Here is a 24,575-nt window from a genome sequence, read left to right on the forward strand (position 1 = left end):
CATGTTTGGGGAATTTTAGAACACTAAATTTGAAGAGAAAATTAGCCATGAGATCTTAACAAGCCATACTACAGTATGGAAAATTGGAAACCATAAATGGCAGATTGATTCTTAAAGGGAGCTGTGCAGTTCAGCATTATCCCCCTGGAATGATTTCATCCTTTTTAAAAGAAGAAGCCAAAGGTCACATTGGTCTTGCCCTTGAAGTAGACAATATGAGATGTCAGCTTGTGCTTTCTGACACTGCATATGATGAACAACCTTCATGTAGTAATAAACAAATAACCTATATTAACATTTAGAAGCACAGTGAAATATTAATGCAATATATACTTCAACAATATATTGCAAATATACAGCTTTCATAGAAATGGATTTCCTCTAGTAATACTGCCATCAATTTATGGTTTCTTAAATGCTGCTGTAAAATAAATTCTTTAAGTAACAGAATTTTTACCTGTCTTAAATATGACCAATCATATGTACATAAATGAAGAAAATTGCTATGAACAAGTAGTTATAAAATTATATAAAAAATCCTGAACATCTGAATTCATGTATATACTTGAATTGTTGTAAATACTGTATTTCTAGTGTTTCAAATACCTGTAGCCAATCACCTTTGTAAATGCAGCTCTGTCACTAATTAATATTCAGTAAGGTTATCAGCTCTTCTCTTTTGGTATTTTTAGTAGGAGAGTAAAAAAGGTATACTAGTAAGATGTCAAGGTGTGCATAATATTTGGTTGGAATTAAGTGTTTTCTTCTAACTATGGTAGACTGAAAGTCTGCTTGTTGTGGGGAGAGTTGTAACATGGCCCAATAGTCCTTTTAACAAATTCCTAAGCTTTAATAACAATCTTGTACTCATTACAATGTTGATGGCACATTAAGGGGTTTTGTGGTTGGGTTGTTTTAAACTGAATGTTAAAGCCATTTGGTATTAATGAAATGCAGGATTTAGCCCTGTGAGTGTTTGAAGTTTAGAGTTTCTCCTGTTCGTAAGTAATGTCTGTATCTTGCAGGTATTCTGTGATTTTATACATCGTACTTGTTTGCTTCTACCTACACGCTGTGCTCCCAAACGAGTAATCTGTTTTTAGTACAGATGAGCTGTGAGGAGAGTTCTCAATGTTGTCTCTGAATCTTCTAGAGATGTGGCCATGTGCTGCCATATGCAAGTTAACCCCAGGTCCTACTCCGGCCTTTATCATGCAAGCAAACAAACAAATCATGGTGCAATAAATATTCAGAGTACTTTGTTTGAGAAACACTGTCTTAACGTTTGTAAAATGGTCTAGCGCATGTCTTAATGTACTTGAGAAAATGAAAAAAGGCGTTTATCATTCTTCCTTATGCATGTTATGAATGCTAAATGTCTGTGAAAGATAATTTAGAGATGTATGTACAGAAGGGACTACATTTAGATTTCATAAATAAAATTTCATAGTGTCATAAAAATGCTTCGAAGGTTCTAAAATTTAGGTTCAAGAAATGTGGAGAAAGCCATCCAATTGCTGGATGAAAGAAAGTAATACTGCTAGTTAAAAGTGTAAAGCAACTCAACAATAATACTTCCAGACATATAATGAGCAGAAAAATACATAGAAAACAGTACTTAACAGATAATTAAAAATAAATTTCATCTTCCTCTTTTAACAAGCATTTAACTGGGCAGAGATTCAACTGTCTTTCCTGGTCAGGTGAAAAAAGAGAAAGGAGAACCCCTCTACTGTCTTTAATTGAGTGGTAAGTGAAGCTCCCTGAGAAGTCAAAAGTAAAGAAAATAAATATGTATCCAAAAGAGGGTCCAGTCTCAAAGAAACCAATAAAAAATCTGCTCTTTAGAGGGTGACATTGTTAGAATAAAAAATAAGACAAGAAGGAAAGCGAGCCCCACCTATTCATTTACACTCTGTAGCTGTCTTCATGAGCTCAAACAAATCAAGTAATTTCTTCTTCTAAACCACATTTTCACTTTCCTTTATCTCTGATTCAGTAATTCCCTGGGAATGGAACCTGAAGTGGCAGCTGTGTATGCAACTATGAAAGGTAGATAGAGGAAATGTTTTTTACAACAATGCAGTATGGTAAATACAGCTGTGATCCCAATTTTTTAATACTGAATTTATTATTTCCCATTGTAAGAACTATATCAAAAATAGCGTCTCTAAATAAGTTAATACCCCTGGGTACTAATGCCTTACATAGCTGTAGGTCTCTTTGCACCTTCTTGTAGTCCAACAGGCCACATGCACTGTAGGTATTTTTCACATACTGCCACAAGAATTCTTGCTATTCTGTCGCAACGTAAAAATGTCTTGGAGCTCTCTTGCCAGAGCTAGGCTGTTCTCCTCTGGAAAATCTTTGGGTTAGGGGAGCAATTTATGGCTGGAGGTTCACCTGTGTTTATCATTTGTAATAAAGGGTGTGCAAAGACTGGGGTGCCTGGGAGTTTCAGTGGGCTCCGTGCATTTGATAAACAATTGAAAGCGGTTCCACTGTGGTGCTACAGCTGTGCAGTCTCAAATCACTGGAATAAGAAGTCTGAAGCTCTGTTTTGAAGCTCAGAATTTACGTGGGTTATTTTGGAAAAGATTAAGCAGATTCCTGAGTGCCAGTTGTAAGTGAACTTTTCTTCTGTTCTTCTGAATGTAGTTTTGGAAAGTCATCTTACTTTTACAGTATCTGTTCTTATCCTTTTCACATATCCGTTAAAATTTCTACACTGCTTGCTTCATCTCGGTCACCTTGGCCAAACTTACATTGTGCTAAATCAAGAGCAGCTCTATTACTTTTTTATAAAAGTGCACCTAGTCAACACAGAGGTGAAAAAGGGAGTGAGCATTCTGTGATTTATTTTACAAGACTGCTGTGTTTTCTGTTAATTATGCTACAGCCATTGCACAGTGCTTTTGAAACTGCAGTCAAGGTCCTGCTGCACATTTGTACCTTTTTTGTGCAGGAGCCCTTTTGGCATTTCCACTTCACTCATCTTACAAGCCGGAGTGCAACCTTCAGTGATCTCCTGAACTGGCAGTTTTGTATCCTGAAACACTAAATTTGTTTTTATCCTTCTGTATGAACAAGGATATATATGACTGTCCCTAGATTCACCTCTGAATGTGCAGACAAGTTGGTAGTTGAAAGGAAATAGTAACAGAAAGAAATCAACCAGTAGAAGAGAAGAATACCAGCAATACAATTTGAAGTATCTGCAGAAGACTGGTAGGACACTTCCATGTGTAATTTCTTGTGGAAGACTGAGTAATTTCCCGGTAGTCAGTGTATACCTACCTTTTCTGTGTGTGAATTGGAATACAGATGTGCACAAATAAAAAACACTCTAGTAGACTTAAGTTTCAGAACACCTAAATAAAGATGTTCCAGATACTTTTGACAAGGTATAATACAAAAAGCAATAGAAAGTTTTTTTTTCAGAACTAACAAGGAACTAATGATCAGACATTAATGAAAAGTCAAATTATAATCAGTGATTTGGTTACTATGATAATACAAATACCACCAGTGAATGCAAGGTTTCACTAACCCTCATAATTTTATGGTAAATCTTATGGTGTCTTGTGTGTTTCTTTTCCCAAAAGTCCCAGTTCATATGACAAAGGGATAGTGTGCAATTATTGCTATAGGCAAATTATTCTTTCTGAGGAATAAAGGCTCAACACCCCAAAAGGCTAACACATTAAAAAAAAAAAACAAACCTAAAGGAAACTTTTTTTCTTCTTTCTTTTTTGTTTTTTAACCTCATACCTCTGGGGATTGAGTCCTACACTGAAAGTGAATACTGAAACTGATTACAGACTTTTAAGTTTGGCAGCATTGAGCAGCATCCTCCTGTTACCTTTGGCCAGCCTTATTTAAGTGAAGTGCAGTGAATTTGACATTTTAAAATATCCTGCCACTTCTCTAACTAGATAATTTCTGCCTCACGCATACATGGCACTTGAATGCATCAAAGAGATCATGGAAAAGCTCACACTTGTGTTACTCCTTGGCTGTTTATCCCACCCTGGTCCCTAACTCTGGTAAGAATGTGGTCTTGTACAATGTCTTTCCTGGCAAGGCAGATCAGCTGCACTTTTTGGACCCATGCTTTTTAGTTCTTTACAGATGTGGTCTTACACAGCCTCTGGAGCACAGAGACAGTTGTCAGTGTGTGTTAGATGTCCAGCTTCTTGGAAGTGCCTGTGTTCTCTGTCTTGCCTCTTTATAACCTGTCTCAAAGGGGAGTCTCAAGGCTCTTTTGTTCACTTACAGATAGGTCTTGCTGATGGTCTGAGGAATAGGGCTGTGTGTAGGTGAAGGTACAGTACTTGGAAGTGGTCATCTTTTACCCATTAAGTACTTCAGAGATTCTTGCCTATCTACTCATTTGAGAGAGTGCCATATTCATTTTCTGGAGATACATTCAGTGATGCTTGAAGTGGACAACCTGTTTCCCGAACCTATGTCTGTTTTGTGGTAACTTTCATTACAATATAATCATGTGTCATCTGACAGTTCAACAAGAACCTTTCTGATATTTACACATAGCCACAGATAATGCTTATTAATTCAGAGAATAGCAAAGTCCAGATTTTGTTGTAAATTGCATGAGAATAACTGCCTTGAAATTAGTGTAAACTTATGCTTCTGTAAAAGAACACAGAATTATTGTCTATATATACAAAACTGATTTCCAGCTATGAAATAACAAAGGGGACAGTAACCCCTAGTAACTGGTGTTTGGGAAAAAAATAAATGGTGTGAGATGTTAGTTTGCTGCCCTAAATACCAATTCACTACAAATCTTAGCCTTGTAACTGGAAATCATTAATTAAATCCTGTGCAGCCAAGAATCATGCATAATGTAACACAACTACTGCAAACAGTCCTCTCCTGATCATTTAAATTTCCTTCTTGCTCTTACCAACGTGAGGAGCTTGTATTTGAAGTAGTCCCTGATGAGATTTTGCCTTTTCATCCTTGGAGAATGTCCTTGTACATATTTATAGGACAAAGTAGAAGGATTACATATGTGTGTTTTTTGCTTTTAGGGTATTAGATGTATTAATGTAAAAAATATATACCTTGGTACAATGTGATCACCTCAAAAATCTTTTGACTCAATGGAAAATAAAGGGACAAATGCTCTAAGCCTTTAAGCATTCATAGTCTGATTGGGTCATGTTCATAAGATAACCACTTTTCAATTGAATATGCAATTACCTATGAAAAATACAATTTCCATATCTTCCATTAATTTTTATGAAGAGGATTTTAGTAAGCAGCCCACTCCAAAGGGCAGTGTTAATTCTAATCCATTGTCACATTAGGGGTGAGAATAGATAGGCTACTCCAGCAACACTACTAATGTTCAAAAAGGAAATTTGTTTAGAGGATGGGCACAGAAGGAGAAGGAAGTGGAGTTCACAAATTAAAAACTGCACAGCAGTTTCACTGCGAACCATCTACTAGTCATACAATGCTATCCAATTAATCCATTACTCTTAGAAGAGGAATCCCTGTATATCCAGGTACAATCCTTGCCAAATATCTGGACACAATCATAGGCTTTTAGGATTACAAGTAACATAATAAAGGATAATGATCAAAAATTAAGCACACCAATGCAGTATGCTTGGGTTAACTAGACTTGCCATTTGCACTGTAAGGCAGCAGTCTGTTAGGTTTAAAGTGAGATTAAGGAGTTGTGTAACCTGCAATTATGCTGGTTTTCATTAAAAAAAGAAGATGATTTGGCTCAGTAGGGCCCTTCCTTATATTTACCTCTGTTTAATTGGATTTGGAACTGCTTAAACATCTTTGAGTTGGAGCTTATAAGAAGATGATCCCAGCTGTTTTTCAAAGCTTAAGACAGCAGGCAGACAACATGATCATGTCAAGACTCATACTAAAGCCTTAATCCTACTTTTTCATCAACTAGCACTACAGCTGAGTCTTTAACCTTCTAAGTACTAAATGTGCTTTGAATCTCTCACAATACAGTTGTTGTCAAATGCTATTCTCTGATAATATTAATTTTTGCTTCCTTTCTAAAAAGTGCTTTTTAGAATAGGCTCTATCTATCTGAGTTTGGAGAGCTAGAGTGTAAGACTGTATTTTCAGTCTTTTTCTTATCAGTCCTTTTAAAAATACAGCTTACAAACTTGTGTGTATCAAAGTCAGTTGTTCTCCATTGGGGCAAGGCAGTGCATTGACATGTAGCTCACATTGCTGTAATGAATAATCAACTATATTGGTAACTATTTTTCCTTGTACATGAATTACTAGGTTGAATGTATTTTGTTTTCAATAGGAAAGGAAGAGAACAACTTTAGTTTCATTCAGGTCTTTTTCCTAGGAACCATTACCATGACCAAATGAAAATTTTCCGGATTTCCAGCCTAAAAACTTGTATTATTTTGGAGCAGTGCATTATTTACTTTAATTATCTGAGGGGTTGAAAAGAGATTAAATCTTCTAATGAGTTATTCCTGCATCTGTAAATAGCAGCCATGCAATGCAGTAATCTGTTGTCCCCCTTTCCTTTCCTTTCCTTTCCTTTCCTTTCCTTTCCTTTCCTTTCCTTTCCTTTCCTTTCCTTTCCTTTCCTTTCCTTTCCTTTCCTTTCCTTTCCTTTCCTTTCCTTTCCTTTCCTTTCCTTTCCTTTCCTTTCCTTTCCTTTCCTTTCCTTTCCTTTCCTTTCCTTTCCTTTCCTTTCCTTTCCTTTCCTTTCCTTTCCTTTCCTTTCCTTTCCTTTCCTTTCCTTTCCTTTCCTTTCCTTTCCTTTCCTTTTTTCCCCCTTTTTTTTTCCCTTTCCTTTTTCCTTTCCTTTTTTTTTTCCTTTCCTTTTTCTCCTCCTCTGTCGGGTAGTGTTCCTATTTGTCCTAGTGACACAGGGCTGCCAGCAGGAAAGCAAGCGTAGTTAATGCTCAGCTGCTCAAACCAGTCAAGCAAGGTAGCAAGTCCCAGCTGTGCTACTTGATGTTTTTTGATTGCACCTAGTCCTCAATCTGTGAACTGTTTTCTGGACTTAGATTCATCAAGCTCTGCCGCTTTAAAAACTCATGCAGGCAGGCATCCTAGGATATGCCATTATAAGCTGCTGCCAGGGGATCTTCTAGGAGATAAATGGAATCTGTGTGAAGTAAATTAGTGTGAACCAGTCAATCTGTGTGTCAGCCTTGAGCCACATCCATGGGTAACTAGCTTGCTGACTGAAAAGTCCAGTGTCTTTTGCCAATCAGAGGTCTCAGCCACCAGGAAGCAGTCCTATACAACATTAGTTTCTTGAAATAATTCCTGTTTGACCAGCTAGTGAAACTCTTCAGTGTATGGTTCTGTACTGCTTGAGTTTACTTATTGCTTACAATTGAACTGAAAATCTTTTAAAGTCAGATAACATTTTAACAGTAGGGAGCATCACAGAAATGTCTTGGAAATAAGTACTTCCACTTTCCTACAGCAGCCATTCAGCAGAGTCATGCTGTGCTGCAGTTGGCTTTACCTCCCTATCAGTAATACATCTCCAAGGCCATAATGCAAAAGAATAACAATAATCTGGCCGAAAGAGGTTAATAAAGAGGCTCTGTGTATTTTTTTTTCATGGATTAAGCTACTTGGACAGCTTTGATCGAGAGATGGGAAGACTATAGAAACTGTTACACTCATATTATGCACAGGGATGTGTCAGTGTCATAACGGTGCTGCACACTTTCATTTGGTTTTGGTTTTAAAAGCAATTTGATCTACAGCAAGAATTTCTCTGTAGAAAGGGACTGAACCAGAGTACTCTGCAAACTTCCTGATTAATGATTTTATATCTGAATACCAAATCAATCTACTATCATGAAAGAATAATGTCAATGCTGTCAATTACAGAATTTTAAAAATAGGGAGTATTTCTTTGTTGGTTTCGTAGGTGCGACTGACACAGTGATAGGATTCACATCTGCACTGTGTGATCTGCAGCACCATTGGTCTAATGTACAGAAACTGGGGGGAATTTTCCTGTATTTCTTTAGAAAAAAGATTCTTCATCCTTGGTGGTTGGTGGCTGGGCACTGGAACTGGCTCCCCAGGGAAGTGGTCACTACACCAGATACCTCAAGAAGAGTTTGGATAATGCTCTCAGGCACAGGGTGGGATTCTTGGGGATGACAGGGCCAGGAGTTGGACGTGATGACCCTTGTGGGTCCCTTCCATCTCAGCATATTCTGTGATATTTTTAGAAGTTTGGATAGGCAAGGAAATGCTATATAGTTTAATTTAAAAAGAGACATTATCTACTAAGTAACAGTTTCTGGCTTTCTTTACTAATTCTGTAGCTATTTTTTCTTCCCTATTGTCTCCCAATCACTGGTTGGAAAAAAAATAAGAGAGGGATAAATAATGTTCATCAAATACTTCAGTCTTACATGATGTTTGGTTAAAAGACACACTTAGGGAAATTGGAAAAGAGAAATTTCGGCTTTCTAGCCAGAGGACATTGAGAAGAAGAAACACTATATAACAATAGAAGAATTCATAAAAAGCAGTTTGGGGTTGCATTTTCCTTTTTTAAATCCTCCTAGGTTTTACAGAATCTTGTACTTCAGAGCTGTGCAGTAGATGCTGTATGGAATTTTATGGGAAGGTATTTTATTTCCTGCAGCAGAACCCACAGAGACAAATTTAACTAGTTAGGTGTTTTATAATATATACTACACAGAATACATGGATAGAATCTGCTATAAATCACAACTAAGATCAAGACAACTGCTTTAAAATTGAGTGAATGTTTCATTGCACTAATGAAACAAAAATGGGATGTCCTTTGAGAGCATAATTTGTTACATGCCATTATATTTTAGTTGAGAGAAGTAGGGAAGTCCCTCTGGGTGAATAAAACTTCAAGGTATATTGGGAAAAGAATCACTGAAAATTTCAATTTTTCTGTCTGGAGGAATGCTGCCCTCATAGATACGGGGAGAGAGGAAAATGGACTTTTCCTCCTTTATGGGCTTTTTTTGATATGTTAAAACTTTTAAGGAAAAGTGTTCTTTAGTTGCAATTCACCTGGTGAGTGGCACGAGCTCTGTTTGCACATGCCTTCAAAGTGCAACAGCCAGCTCAAGCTTCCCAGATCATGTGGGTTGGTTGTTCTGCAAAGAGAGCTCTGCCATGTCATATCAGGTCCTACTTCTGCATTCGTTGTAATGGATTGAAGTTACAGGACCTTCCAGTTTCACTGATTCTGTACTGGCTTTTTCCAACTTCCATATACTGCCGCATTCACTTCAGAATAATAATATGTTTCTCTAGGTTAGTATCTTCATCTTTCTTTTTTAAATTAAACTGCAATGAAAACTGGTCCAGTGTGATATTTAATCCTCAGAAGATAACAACCAGCCATTCTCAATTAAATGGCAACTACATACATTTGTGCAGATTTTTTCAAATGACACTAAAATTTATGAAATGATTGGCATCTGATGTCTTCTGTCAGTGAAATGAATTTTTGGTTTGTAGAGCCTGAGAAATGGTCTAGAAAAAAAATAGGGTTCAATTCAATAAGGATGAGGACAGGGATCTAGGTTAAGGTAGAATTAATCTGCAAAGATACAGGATGGGGAAGAAAAAGCAAGGTAACTGTTTCTCATGAAAGAATCTGAATTGCAAGCTGAGCATGAGTCAACAGCATTCCTGGTGTGGCAACAAAGGCAAGCACCATACCAGGGAATATCACCCTGACATCCTGTGAGTGATCCTTGAGCTGTGCCATCAGGGGCAATTCCCCATCCAGACAGACTCCTGCCTGCTGGGACTCTGCTGGGTGGGAGCATCACCCACCACTGGGGCAGGGTGGGAGCTCCATCTGCACGGGGCACCTCAGTGTCTGCCTTTCCTGTGCCTCTGGGACGTGTGGAGTTTCTGCTGATATTTCTTTTGACAGCTCGTGAATATGTTCAGCGATTTTTGTAATATTTGTGAAATAAGCTTACCCTTTTAGTTTGGCTGGAAATACATGGGAAAAGCAAAGTAGATTAGGAACCATCAGTCTGGAAAAGAGAGAAAGCAAAGGATTTCAGCCACAGGGATCATGGAGAGAGTGTGCTGGACTCGTACCTGTGCCTTTTCTCAAAAAAGAAGTTGCACATTAACCCAAAAGGTAATAGGCAGACAAACAAAATGAGGTGCCTTCCTGAGTGATAAAGCTATGGAGTTTGCCATGTCAGAGTGAGTTAGGATGTAGGATGTTAAGGATGCAAAAATTCCACATTTAAGGAAAAATTAAAATTCATCAATCAGAAATCTACTGTGAGTTATTACAGGAGGGGAAAAAATTCTTTGTAATTCCTTGAGTTTCAAATTGGACTTTGGGAGAAATTTCTGGTAAAGTATTATTTTATGGTTGTTGGACTCTTGCACTGATATTTTTTAGTCTCAGCAAATATGGCTGTTCTTATACTTTTCATTATATTTTTATGATATCTATGAAATGTGCTTTTAAAATAGTACTCAAAGCATTTATTGCTCCATCAAGCTTCTTAGGTTTAATACAGTAAGTGCCTGTAGAAGCCAAACAGCTCAGAAGTGACATTGCAGCACAGTTGGTTTATCCATGTACAAAAATAAAACAATATCACCATTTTGTTTCCCTTTACAGCTTTTTTTCTTTTTTTGTATGCAGTTTGATTTGGATTCAGGTTTCTTTGTATTCCATATTGAACCTTAAATATATTTATCCTCTCTTGTCTAATATCTTGGAATGAAAAATAATTTTTGTTGCCCCATCTAGTTGTTTTGAATGACAAGTTCTTGTTTTCCCTGCAGAAAGACTGTCTTTAAGTTACTAATCCACCTTATCAATAACACAGGCATCTTATCAGAAAATGCTAAATGTTTTATTTGCCTGAGGTATGCAAACTTCTTTCTCCAGTGTGTCTGCCTGCTAAAAATTGGTATAGAGAGCATGTTTTTTGGACCTTAGTGTAGGGTATTTCCAGAGTGGAACAAGGCTTTTCAGAGTTTTAACCCAACATGTAGAAATAAATGACCATGATGAGTTGTTGCTGTATTTTGTGATTAGGCTATGTTCACAAAGAACAACTTGAACAGTTTGTTCAAAGACTGTTCTTTAAAGACTGATCACCAGTCTGTGGTATCTTTTTGGAAATTATTTGTTTTTATTGTGTGGAATTGTTTGAAATATTTTGAAACTAGATTCATAAATGTTTCATTAAATACGATGATCTTATGACATTCCTTTACTATTCTAAATACCATATCTATTTTAATGACTTTTTCTGTTTCAATAATGTAAGAGAATGGGTATCAAGTTTGGTAAACAAGTCCTAAGACCTCATTAAGATGCAGCAGAAAAAAATACTACAATTCTCAAGATTGATCCTGTGCAATGAAGATTTATGTCATCTTTATATGCTAAGTTCAAGGTCATTTACTTCAATGAAATATATCCTTTTGCCTTATTTCCATGCTAACAAAGGTAATCTCTACTGTCCATGTAACAATGGAAATGACACTGCACTGAATAAAAAGAAAATACTATTTGAGTTACAATACCAGAAATGGTTTTTAACTTGCTCGTGACTTGAAGATTTTGGGCTCATTTATACTCTAGTTATGTCACTTTGACTACAGAGATTACCTTTCAAAGGGAAGCAAAAGTAATTTTAAGGTCCATTTAAACCCAAAGTAGGACAGAGTGTCTTCTGAATAAAGATGACAGTCTTTATGTTTAAATAACTTAAATTCTATCAGCATCCTCAGTATAAGCAATTCAGAATACTCCTTCTCCTATTGATATTTGTACATAAAATCCTATTCTCCGAAGAGAAGATGCAGTAAAATAGGTGTTAGTACTGAGACTTTTTTTATGTTTTTCCTTGATTACATAATACCATTTTTACTTTCACTCTTTATTTGGGCCAGACTGTACTTGCCTTATTTTTAACTTTCCAATTCCCTTTGTTCTTGTATGATATTTTTAAAAAACCTTTCTTTTCCAGTTGAGCATATAATGTGTTGTTTTAGGAAAGAAAGATCTGAAGGTCTCTGCCTTGGTCCCTTTCTTGCTCACTGCATGCACTCATTATGTAACTTCATAAACCAGGGTCTTGTGAAGTTTATTTGCCTGGTTTTGTCTAGGGAGGTGTGTGTACTTGTGATCGGGTGGCAGGGCTGAGGGAGACTTCCCTTATTTGCACCAGTGACCCAATCCCAGCCTGTCTCCTGGTTTTCTGAAACAAGCACTTCCCTCCCTTCACTCACACTTGCTGAGCTGCCTTCTTTGACAGCTGTTTTTGCACAAGTTGTCCAGAGTTCTGTCTCTCTGTTCCCATGAAAACCCTTTCCACTCCCTTTAAACTGTTCCTAATGACCAGCTATTGCTGCTGGTGTTTCATGCTTTTTGGCATTTTTCAGCTCTATCAGGTCTGCCTGTCATTCCTTTTTTTCTCATTTTTGTCTTTCTTGGCTTTTAATGGCTCCATCCTCTCCCAGATTTCCCCAAATCTCTGCAGTATCTACTGAGATACATAACTGGAAATCCTCCTTCTTTGTCCAAGTATCTTGCTGTCCTGTCTCAGCTTCTTTCTTTTTCATTTCACACCTTCCTTGAGAGGTATCTCGTCTGTCTATGGAGCTGCTTCTAGCTGGGTTTTATTTGTTATGCTCTGAGTCACCTCTCAGCTGAATCCAGTACCTTCACTAAGAACAGTGTTCAATACTGTGTGGTACAATCCAGCTGGTCACTTGAAATCATCTGACTTATACTGACGTGGCCTGGGAAGGACCAGAGCACTTGAGCAGATTTGTCTTAGTCCCATGCAAGGCAGTTGCAGCACAGACTTCCAGTAAGGAAAGTCTCTGCCAGCTCCTGCCTGGGACTGATTCTGGTGCTGTGGAAGTGTCTTCCCTCTTTGGTTCCCTATGAGCGTTCTTGACTGGGTGAAAATACACAATTTGTTTTGAAAGGCTGATTATGAATTTTTGATGGCTAATATTAGACCAAAACAGGTCTGTGATTTTTTGCTTTCTCTCCAAATGCGTAGCTGTAATTTTTGTTTTCTCTCATCCATCTTTGTTGGAAATTTTCCTATTGTTCTACTCTGAAGTGGTTCTGATATTTAAATTCATGTAGCTGTAATGACTCAATCTGTTACTCAGGACAGTGCAGCTGACTCCACTGTATGAAGAACTGTTTTAGAAAAAAGTGTTCTAAAAATTTGGCATAAAATTATTTTTGTTTTAAATATAATCTGAATACTTGTATATTCCAACTTTTCTTTTGAAGGGGGAATCTTCACTTAGTGCATTTGGAAATTATTCGAATGTTGTAAAAAGAGAAAAGTGCAGATATCTTTAAAGACATTTCTTCCTTTACATATCATAGCTGTTTTATGTGTGAACATTTGTTATTTGTTACTGTAATTGTTCTTCAATGTAAGCTCACCCCATGGAGATTATCATGTCAACACTTCCTGCTTTATCTGGGCAGGGTTTTACATCCTCGTTTGTTGCTATTCAAGGCAAACCTTTTAAGCAAAATTTAGTGGGTTTTTTTTTTTTCCCAGGTGAAATGCATGGTGTCACTATCATGGATTTTATTATTCATTATGTTTTAATATTACTTTTTCAAGGTTCTAATTCCACAATAGTATTGAAGCCCTGATTGCTTCAAACAGACTCTGTGTAGTTGCAGGAATCAAGAATGATAGAACCTTTTGGTGACCTGGGATCAATAGCTGCAAACCCATGGCATGCACAGAGCACTGAAGTGGAATATGTGTCTTTTGAGCTCCTCATGTGTCTGCATACTGCCCTGAGGCCTTGTTGATTCACTCATAACGGAAAATTAAAATAGGTGTTTAAATTACATAATCCTTCAGCAAATATTCATTTGGTATAAAAAAAAATCGTCAAAATTTGTAAGGGAAGGAATTTCCTCTTTTGAAAAGAAGAACAAGGAGATTGTGCATCGCCATTGGTATCCCCATCCCCAGAAGTTTGTAACTTTACTTAGTTTTCTAGATATTACAAAAAAAGAAGTGTTTTCTATCCAGTGCTATTATCTTAGGGAGCAGAATCAGCTAAGAGTTTTAACAGGACAGAAAAATTGAGATCTAGTCTTTACTGTGTTATTCTATAATATGCTGCATAATAATTGTACTTCATCTTCAAGCTGTATTTGTGGCTCCATGTAGAGATGTGAAGGAGAAGAGAGGGAAATGGACTTTGACAAGGGAAATACCTCTCTTCTGCTTAGGAAAAGTTGTGTAGGATTGAATTTTCACTTGAAAACCAAGTGAAGTGGAAGTCGTATATAGACAGGTAATTGTTTCCCTGAAAATATTTGTATGCTCTGAAATGAAAATTATTTTAGCAATTATGTAAAGCATGTAACCAAATTTGGTAATCTTTAAACTGCAACTCAGTCTGGGTTTCACTACGCTTTGGAATTACCAGTAATTTTCTTACACATTCCAGCCTATTGTATACAACATGTTTTCATCTTGAAACATACACCATTTCTCTCCCTGCTGAATGACTCCAGTAATTACAAAACCCTCTAATTGATCTTTTATGTTGTTTACTGGCTTCTTTGGTGAAACAGACAAGCATTTTTTTATGACTTCTAAATTTTTTTTTATTTTAAGATTCTGTAAGAAAAAAAATGGTTTTCTACTTCAAAGGGACCTCATTTAAGCTGATGTCTTAAACTTCACCCTGCATACATTCTTGTCTACAGATTTTTCAGCTGTCCTGTGGTTCTGTATAGGTAGTTTGTGCTTCCGGGTTTTTTTTCAATCTATTATTTGTGTTTACAAATTATGTCTTCAGCATTGAAGACTCTGCAGAAAACCAGGAAGTGTTGATTTCTGCATACATTACATTTCTCCCTGCCTGTGTTTTTATTCTTTATTGCTCCAGTCAGTGTGCTGAAGCATGACAAGAGTTCCAACTCGGCAAACTTCCAAGATGTGGAGGATACGCCTGACAGATGTGTCTTGGAAGAGTCTGAGAGTCCAGGTGAGAGGCATTTAAAGACAGCCACCAAGTATCAAGTGATAAATCTGACACAGCTTTTGGGTCTGTAAAAAAAGCACATTGTAATGCTGCTTCCTTTTTAGCAGCTGCAATGTCAAATTAATGGTCACCTCCAGGGGTCACAGTGTGGAGCTGTTATCCTTTCCTCTTTCATCAGGAATTCAGGTCTTAGGAAGGATAAAGGCTTTATGACCAAAAAGAAAGCTGACACTACTAGTTCATTATAATTACTTTTGGACTACACTGCTTACTTAATATATGTACAATGTCTGACCCTTTGAAGGTAGCATGAGATTATGAAAAATTAGAACTACTGTATATACTGCAGCTGAATGCAGCAGCGGACACTCAAACACTTTATCTCTGGAGGAAAGCAAATTGGTGGCATTAAATAGCTTGATTCTTTCCTTAAATCAGCTCACAATCATTATTTTAATGACTCTTAACATTGATTCAGCTGAATACAGGAACATCCATAAAGTGCATCCTTTTTGGTATCCGAAAGATTTATCTTCATGTAGTTTCATTATCTTTCTCGTTATGGAACATCTACAAAATTTATTAAATGAATCCCAAAAGGAAACAATTAAATATAAATTGTATTGAGTCACAGCTGATTAAAAACATTCTGTGCGACTAAATACTAAGATCTTTTAAGCAAACTCTGAGCTTGACCCATATACACCACACACATAACCTGCACATAGTCCTCATTAGTGAAAGAGTTAAACATCTTTCTTCACTTGGTATTTTCCTTCCTGCTTTATCTGGTTTCTCTGTACCCTCCTGCATCTTTGTGTGCTGATCCGTGTATCATATTTTTGATTCATCGTCTCTGCGGCCTGTCAGCTTAGTTAAGAGATTTCCAAATCTTGCAGCCTGTGCTGACAGGGGGCAGCTGCCAACAGTCCCCTGATCCTTCCCCAAGGAACACTGCTGAGATTTAATTTTCAGTCAAAGGGTGCAGTCTGAAATCCATGTCAGGTCCCCTAAGTCATCTCAGAACCCGGATAGGACCCATGTCTGGGGGATTATATTTCAGCACACTCCACTCTTCCAAGATTCCTTGGGAGTTCAACTACTGTCATATACCTGATTTGAACTACATTCTGTTTTCATTTTTTCCAGAGAAATGAACACCAGTATATGTTACAATAATTGAAACCAATGAATTGTAAATCTCTATTCATTTTAAAGCCACATAGACTTGAACTCAATGTTGTCCAGCACAAACCAGCATGAGATTTAGAAAGAAATAGATAATCTATTCGGAAAGAAGCCGGGTTTGACAATCTGTGGTGTTTAGTATCTCCTTCAGAAATTGTCTGTAATTTCTTCTACAGCAATTATGGGCCAAAATATGGATTGTCCAAGATCTGATCAGTTTTGAAGTGAGAAAGGATTGAAGCAAGGTGGCACTCAGTGTTCAGGGGGGAATTAATATACCTTAATGATAACACTAATTTTAGCCTTAAATTAATTCTCTCTGGCAAAGTGTACCTGTTTGGATGGGAACTTATATATCCAATTCTTCCACTCTGCATATCTCTATGAAGTAATGGAAAGAATAAAAGCCTATCAGGAGGTGAATATTGACTGGCAAAAATACATGTTGATAAAGCATCCAAACTTAAAAACTGAGTTCCAATCGGTCCATCTGACATCATTAAACTAGTAATAAACAATGAATTACTCTGGCTTTTGTTTCTGTCCGTTCCTGCATTTTAAGACATCTTGTCTTATAGGTCTGAAAACCTCAGGAGATTTCACTACTGGTCTCACTGCTTTCCACTGAGAATTTGTGGCTTGGTTGTCATGGAGACATCGTATTTCTCCAAGAATTGCTCATATTGATCCGTGGACAGGCGTAAATGGCCAGGCGAATGTGAGGAGTAAAGGGGGTTGGGCAGTACTATAAAATGACCAGAGGTTATGGGTCGGAAATAAGCTCATAGCAAACACTTAGGCAAAGAGAAAGAAACAGTTTCATTTTGTTTCAGGATTTCGTTTTTGCACTTTATGCCATTGTCTTCTTTCACTATAGACTGAAAGAAACTTGTTAGTCACTTGTCATGTCAGATCTTTGGTGCTTGTCCTGACACAGCTGTCAGCCTTCCAGCTCTGTGCAGTTCAGGGACACACAACAAAGAGCTAGGAACATGAATTATTTATTGCTCCTTGTGCGGATGAAATTCTGTGATAAGAAATTAAGACACTTCTGACAGAAGTGCTTGTTTGAAAGGAAAGATTTGGTAACACAATGCATTTAGTTAAAGCTTACCATTTACTTTCAGTAGCAAACATTGAAACAATAATATGACATTCAGTTGGCTATGATTTTCTCAGGTGCTTTGACTTCAAATCATGGAACCTGAGAATGCTTGGGAGGTCACATTTGGTTTGGTGAAACCTGTGACATAGGAATCTCTCTCACGCATATTTAAAGTCTGGGCAAACTTACAAACTCAATCTATAAGTTTTTATTAATATATCTATCTATCTATAAATATATCTATATCTATATCTCTCGTGCTTCACTTACAAGATATTGTCATAGGTGCAAAAGTGATGTTAAGAGATATATTTATTTTATTACCTCTTCTGATGAGGAAGAGGTGAAAATATGACAATATACCTGGAAGGAATTCCTACTATTCCTAGAAAGGGTTTTTTGTTACAACTTCTACCAGATTCAGGAAGGCTGTAGAGCCGCCTTTAACACATCTCTCTGTACGTTGTGTTTTTTGGTGGTGAAAGGTGCAGTCTCTTTCCTTGACATTAGAATGAGCTTTATTTTCAAAGTGATCTTTGTTTTCAAGAATCACATGAAGCTTTTGTTTTTACTGTTTGATTTACTTTCACATTTTCTGTGTCTGCACATGTTCTCACTGCTCTGCATGTCAGCCTCCAGCAATTGTAGGAGGCAGATACTCAGATGAATAGCAGGAATCCATTTGACTACCCAAGACACCAATCCAAGATTTACCTGTGATTTCTTGTGTTAAATGTGTGATCTGAACTACTCTCAGATAGGTAATGAAACCCCTCAACCTGCACTTTTCTCTTGGATAATTTACAGTAAACACTTTCCACAAGTGATGGACACAGGTAAATATCAGACTGCAGTTTCTTGTCTAAATGAAATGGATTTTAGTTTCTCCCTTCATGTGGCTACAGGCTGCCATTATCTGTGATAGTGGCTCGTGTCTATTTTAGGCCCCACACAGAGGAGATGCTGGGCTTCTCTCCCAGATGCCTAATAGTAGGTTTATCACTGCCATTTTCCCCCACATGCTGAGGACTACTCCTGTTTGACATGCAAAGCCTTGGCTTTTCAAACTTGTCTCTGCTCTGGCCTTGAACGTAATAATCAGATAAGAATTGCAACAGTTTTCTATGGAACTTGACTTTTAAATCATATCAATCTCCCATAAAGAATGCACTATCCCTTAAAGTGCTTCTTTCTTTAAATAAATACTCCCAGAAGTTTTCCATTTTACCAGAAAATTTTTCCACATTTAAGGAAACTGAAAAAGAAGCTGAAAGTGAGTGTCCATGGATCTATTAGTTAGACTTCTAGGTCTGAGCTATTCACCTTAGTTTTCTTGTACAAACAGTGGTGGAAAAATTTATACCCCCAGATGCAGATCATCTTGTCCAAAGGGAGTTGTTTGAAATGGTTCCTAAGGGGATTGACAGTGCTCTGGATTTTGTTAGTCAAAATCTAAGAGGATTGTGGCAGGACTAAACACAGCCTGAGGTGTTGTAGCTTTCATGTGTGGGGCAGTCCCACTAAGGAGGGTTCTGCAAATGCAGCTCCTGTGGGAAGAGGAACAGATTTGAGCTGAAGTCACAAGAAACCATGTAGACACAGATGCTTCTTCCCTCTTATTTTCCCCAAAAGACACATGCAGTAGAGTAGGAAATAGACTATTACTTCACATTGGAAACTGAGCCTCACTAATGGAAGATTGAATTGGAAGCTGTAGATGGGAAGTACAGTGTTTTCAATCTTTTGGATAGAGACCACATAAACAGTAAAACCCCTGTATGCTTATGGTCTGAAGTATCAGACAATCTCTGCCTAAGTCTCTGCCTGGTCCCTTCTGCAGCTCATGATCTCTCCCATCCCTTCATTCCAAAACCATTACACAAATTTTATTTCTCTTCAATTTTTCACTATTCAGGACAGAATGTAATTCTGGGTGCCCATAATAGATATTTCCCCATAATAGATAATGGGGAAAATCCAAGCAATTTTTGCAGTCTTGGTCAATTGCTTGTCCTGTTTAGAGACCTTGGCACAGAGATGAGAAAGGTTTCTGACTGCCCCTGAAATACAGTGTGTGAGAGGCAGAACTGCATCAAATAGAAATAAAAATGTATGAAGAACATCAGATTCTTATTAGCCACAGTGTGCTTAAAAACACAGCACTGAAAGTGACTGTGTGCACTGAAAGTGTGACTGTCTTGTTATCAGGCAAGTTACAATTACTGCCTCAAATATTCACTTAGCTCCAAGTTCCATCCACTGAAGAGTGTTTTTAAAATCAGCTTTCTGTTACCTCTATGGCTGTTGGTCAGAACAAAGGAGAATGTAAAAGTAAATATTCAGTAAATTTCAAGGTACAAAGCACCCTAGAAAGTCCTTATTTTCTGTGTTTGCATCCTCATGAAAAGCAGGAGACAGTAAATGAGGATTGATCTGGGAATGGGTTGCTGGAGGCTGTTGCTGGTGAGGATGAATGAAGCAGGAAGAAGATGCGATGTAGGGGCAGCCCACTGGACACAGGCACTGATAGCCCCAGGGACTGTATATAAAATTTCAGTGCCCAGGAATTATTCCAGAAAGATGTTCTGGACTTTCCAGCCTAGGCATGGATGAATTCATCATAATTTCACTGCAGTAGATGTAGTATCATATCCTATCAGTGTTCTGGGTTACTAGAATCATGACTCATATGTTTTAGTTTGATTTGTGATTTTTCTCTTTGCTTTAGATTTTGGGGGGTTTTTTTAATAGCAAATTAAACTTCTGAAAATTCAGAAGAAATCATGAAGGTAAAAATTGGTGATTGAAAGCTTTTCTGTGGAATTCTAAAATCCCTTGACAGGATTAAAATATAATATAACATTACTTCTGTTTATAGCTATTGTATTATTTCTGTTAAGAGAAAACATATATAATTTGACAATTACTTTGCAGAGGAAACATAAAACCCTATTAATTTAAAATAGAAATTATCTTTCTGCTGATCCACTGGAGCATTTCCTTTAAAACAAAGAAAGGAAGAAGCAGAAGTCTGTGCAGATGAAGAGTTTTGAGAAATGTCATACATTCTCTTGAGCTGTTTTGGGTTGCATATTGCTTCCTGTGGTATATCAGTTGTAATGTGAATGGTCTTATGGAGTAGATTTCTGGTCCTTTTAACACCAATATGAGGGTGCTAAAAGTTTTTATTCCTTTACAAAAATTATAGAGTTTGTTATTCTATAAAAAGACTGTAAAATAACATATATTTTAGTAACAGAGTCTCAGCTATTACCTCATATGGTAAAATCATCGGGCCTCAAATTGTAAGTCATTTAGAAATCATGCATTTCTTTTCCAGATGGCATGAAGCCACATCCCTGGATATCGAAGGTGTGTTCCTGTAAGGTGTGTTAGAAAAAAACCCGCTGAGATGAAAGAATTAGAAGATGCAGAAGGACAGCCAAGAAATAGGATGTGTATGGTGTGGTGGACATGAAATGGCTTTCTGTATTTACTATGGTACCTTTAACAATTCATTTTCAGAGGAAACACATTCCATAAGATCAGCTTCTTTTGGCTGATTTATTGGCTTCAATTCACCTTTCCATCTCTAGTAGATTTACATGTATTCAACTAAATGTGAGTAGTTTCAATATAGAAAACATCAACTCTTCATTTTTTAGATATCATTCACTTGTTTATGTAGTGATCTTTACAACTTTGATTGACATTAAACTATTATATCAATTTTAGTATTTTTTTGCAGACAAATTTAAATTTTTCTCTCCTTTCTTCTGACTTTTCTTACCAATAGCATTTTAATACTGAGCAAAACCAAATGCATTTCAAATAATTAGAAAATTTGTTTTCACTGGAAAGACAAATTCACAATTTGTATTAAACATAGAATATTTAGAAATAACTAAAATACAGAGAATGATCTGTGCACAGCAGAGAATGGGAATTTGACAACAAATTTGTTCAGGCCTAGGATGCAAATTTTCCTTTTCTTTAAATACTGCCATTACCATCATCTGTAGAAATAAAGTACCATTATGGAACTGGAGAAGACCATTGCGGTCCTCCTCTGAATTATATACTTAATTGAATATCAATTTGTGTTAATTGGGAAAAGCAGCTATACCTTTTTTACTTCTTTTTTTTCTTAAAAAAATATTTTGTTGTATTTGTAGGATATATGTGGCTGATTAGACCCATTTATCACCTTATATCCTGTGGGACTTAAGCTAGTTTGACAAATAATGGCTGCTCAGAGCAGTAAGCTCACTTTTCTTTGTTGCCAGCAGTTGGAGTGCTACTGAAGACAAAGGGTCTTGAGGATGTGCCTTATGGATCTTTACCTTATGGTGAAAATCCTGGTCTGATTTATCCCTTCTGATTGTCACATTAGCCATAAGATCCCTTAACTAAGAGAGTGGAGATTTCTTCAGTGTGGAAAGATTCTCTGGCAATTAATCTCTTTTTTTCCTTGTGGGGAATTGTCACGGCTGCAGGAGTGATAAAGCCTGGTTTCTGTTGCCACAATATGGTTTGAATGAAGCAGACATGAAAGCTTCTTCCTTCTGGTTTTTTTATATCCTGTAAGTCCATGTCCCTCAGTGCAGTGCAGTGTACAGTCTTCTGACACACTGGGTGGTGGAAGGGCATGGTGAGAAGTATCCCAGTTTTTATTCAACTAAAGAATATGTAATTGAAATTGGCTGCAACCCAGATAAGATAAAGATAATTAATGTTATTTTTTTCTGTGACTGTGAATTCCATGCAGAAAAATGGCATCTTTGGGCAGAAAAGTCAACAGTTTTAACACATTTTGTATGTTTCAGAAACAACTTTCTTTGTTCGTAGAAGACATTTTCCTCTCTAAAATTTATATTTTGTTTATGTGTTGTTGTATTTGAATTATGGTGACTGAATATTGAATGTTACGGCTTCATTATTGCATTTCTTGTGCTGGATGTGTGGAATAATATCATTGATGTATTTGTACTTGCACAACACAACTGAGAGCAGAACATGTCTTTAGCTGCCATATATCCTCCTCTTAACTTTTGTGGCTGAATGGGAGCAAATATCAAGAAGGTAAAAACAAAGTTGTAAATCTATCTACATGAACTTAGTAGACCTACAGGAACCTTGCAGACAGTAGAACAAATTGCAAACAAAGGATGGATCTGTTTCCCTCCTTTGCTCCTCTTCCATATAAACAACCACATCCAGTTGTTGCAGCAGTCTCTTCCATGGACGTTAAAAAGTCCATTCACAACAGGCATCACTGCTTTGCATCAGCATCTGCTCACTTGGGCCAAGATAACAAATCTTTTGAAAACTTTTTCATCTAGATATTTCAGAAATGGATGTGTTCAAGGAGGTCTCATAGCTCAAGAAATTGGCATTGTCCATAACACCCAGTACTGCTGTAGTAGCAATTACATTTGTGCAACATGATATTTGATTGCTTGTCTTTAATTCTGCAAAGCAGTGCACATCAGCAGCCTGCCAATACTGCCAGCCCTCTGGAATGGTTTGTGCAGTGATGATCGGTGTTTGGCACATGCTTGTGCGTGCTTTGTGCTAATTATCATTACAGGATCATTAAGGTAAGGCAGGAACTTTTTTATTAGGTACATTTATTTCTCAGTAAAGCAAATATATTCCCCTTGTCTTCTGGATGTCTTTCAAACAACCAACTTTATAATATGTGCTCACAATGAACTCACTCAGAAAAATCTTTTTGCAACTAAGTGACAATTTCAGAGCTGAATACACAAATACAGATGAACTTCCTGCAATAGTTTCTTGTAAGCTAAAGTGAAGAAGCATTTTGTATGAATGTGGTCTGTTATACCACTGCATTCATGCTTATGGAGATGGAGTTTACAACGAATGCCCAAGGCAATTAAGATTATATATTTCTATGGTGTTACTCTGACGGAATCCTGTAGAAAGGAGTAGCATGCTAATATTTTTGAGTAGTTGTTTAAATTTTAAATATGGGGTAAAAAATTCATGAATATGTAAGCTGCATAAAGAATGTGGTGTTTTGGTGTGGCTTGGATTTTTTTCCATGCAGAAGTCATGGGGTCCAATGACCTGTACGGCTCAAGGTGTGGTTTCAGAGTCAGGGGGATTTCTCCCCACTCCAGCATCAGGCTTCTGTGTGTCCTCACTTATGTTTGCACTACTGCTTGTGTGCCCAGGCTGTGCCAAGGCAAGCAGTGGCCTCAGTGCAAAGACCAGAGGAGGAACAAGCAATCCAGAATGGAAATGTGGGACAGTTCACACAAAAATGAGCATGAAACTGAAGTTTAGGATGCTATGTGCAGGGGTCTTACTTAAACACAGACTTTTGGCTTTCAAATCCTATAAACATTTTTTACATTACATGCATAATTCATGATATTATTTAAAAAAAATAAAAGGTACTTACTGCTTTAGTATAAGATGAAATCAAAACTCTTCAGCATCTTTTATTTAAGGGATTTTGAGTTTCCAAATAATTCATACTTGGTCTGACTGGTCATACTGAATGGTCACTGACTTTGACTCCTATTTGGAAACCTCCCTAAAGTTTGAACTGTTCATTTCTGTCTCCAAATCCAAACATTATCTTTTGAAATCTCTTGTGCCATTTACACATTTTAAATTTGATCATTGTAATAAACTGCTTCTGTTTTGGGGTTTCATTTTGTGGAGTAATGACCTTCCCTAATCCAATGAAAGACGTTCTCGAAGTACGTTGGCATGGGACTTGATGAGATTCAGTGATTGAAATAAAGAGACACTTTAATAAAACCACTATGCAATGGGGCTACAAGCTCTTAACAGCAGCAGTTTAGCAAGGGGAATGGTTTTGCAAATCTGACTGAGCTGAAGTGTTGAAAATTCATAAAAGAAGGGAACAGTTCAGTAAGCAGCATTACCTCTGCCCAGGATTTTACTCCTTTTGAAAGAATAAGTTCTCTGAAGCCAGACAGGACAGCGGGCTCCAGCACAAATCCCAGAATCATTGTGCCAGATTCTGAATAGTATTGCACCCACATCCGTGATGGGGAATCTGTGAAGACAAAGTCCTGCTTCTTGTAATGGATATTTCTGCTGGATTTTGCAGGCCATACTTCTTGGATGAGAAAAGGATTTTCAAGCAGAGAAATTTCAAGGACTGGTCTTCCCCTTTTTCCCTCCTCATTGAATACGTAGTCTGAACTGCTAGACAAAGATCTTAGCATTACTGTTAGCATTTGAGTTG

The 24,575-nt window shown here is 37.2% G+C and overlaps 1 protein-coding gene across 7 annotated transcripts in view; it reads left to right on the plus strand.

Annotated features, from left to right (window-relative positions):
* The window catches only part of WDR72 (WD repeat domain 72), a 103,744-nt gene extending 79,746 nt beyond the window's left edge, over positions 1-23,998 (plus strand). For 6 of the 7 annotated variants that reach the window (XM_066196434.1, XM_066196436.1, XM_066196440.1 and 3 more), the window contains 2 exons: positions 14,938-15,036; positions 20,667-23,998. In XM_066196434.1, coding sequence (XP_066052531.1) covers positions 14,938-15,036; positions 20,667-20,722 — 155 coding nt within the window. In that variant the 3' untranslated portion in view covers positions 20,723-23,998. The remainder of the gene's footprint in view (positions 1-14,937; positions 15,037-20,666) is intronic. The other variant, XM_066196438.1, reaches the window with a different exon arrangement.
* Positions 23,999-24,575: the final 577 nt, after the last annotated feature.

Source organism: Chamaea fasciata, unplaced genomic scaffold (genome assembly GCF_029207755.1).
Source record: "Chamaea fasciata isolate MVZ Bird 193981 ecotype frontalis unplaced genomic scaffold, bChaFas1.0.hap1 SCAF_14, whole genome shotgun sequence".
In the NCBI taxonomy this organism is placed as follows: domain Eukaryota; kingdom Metazoa; phylum Chordata; class Aves; order Passeriformes; family Sylviidae; genus Chamaea; species Chamaea fasciata.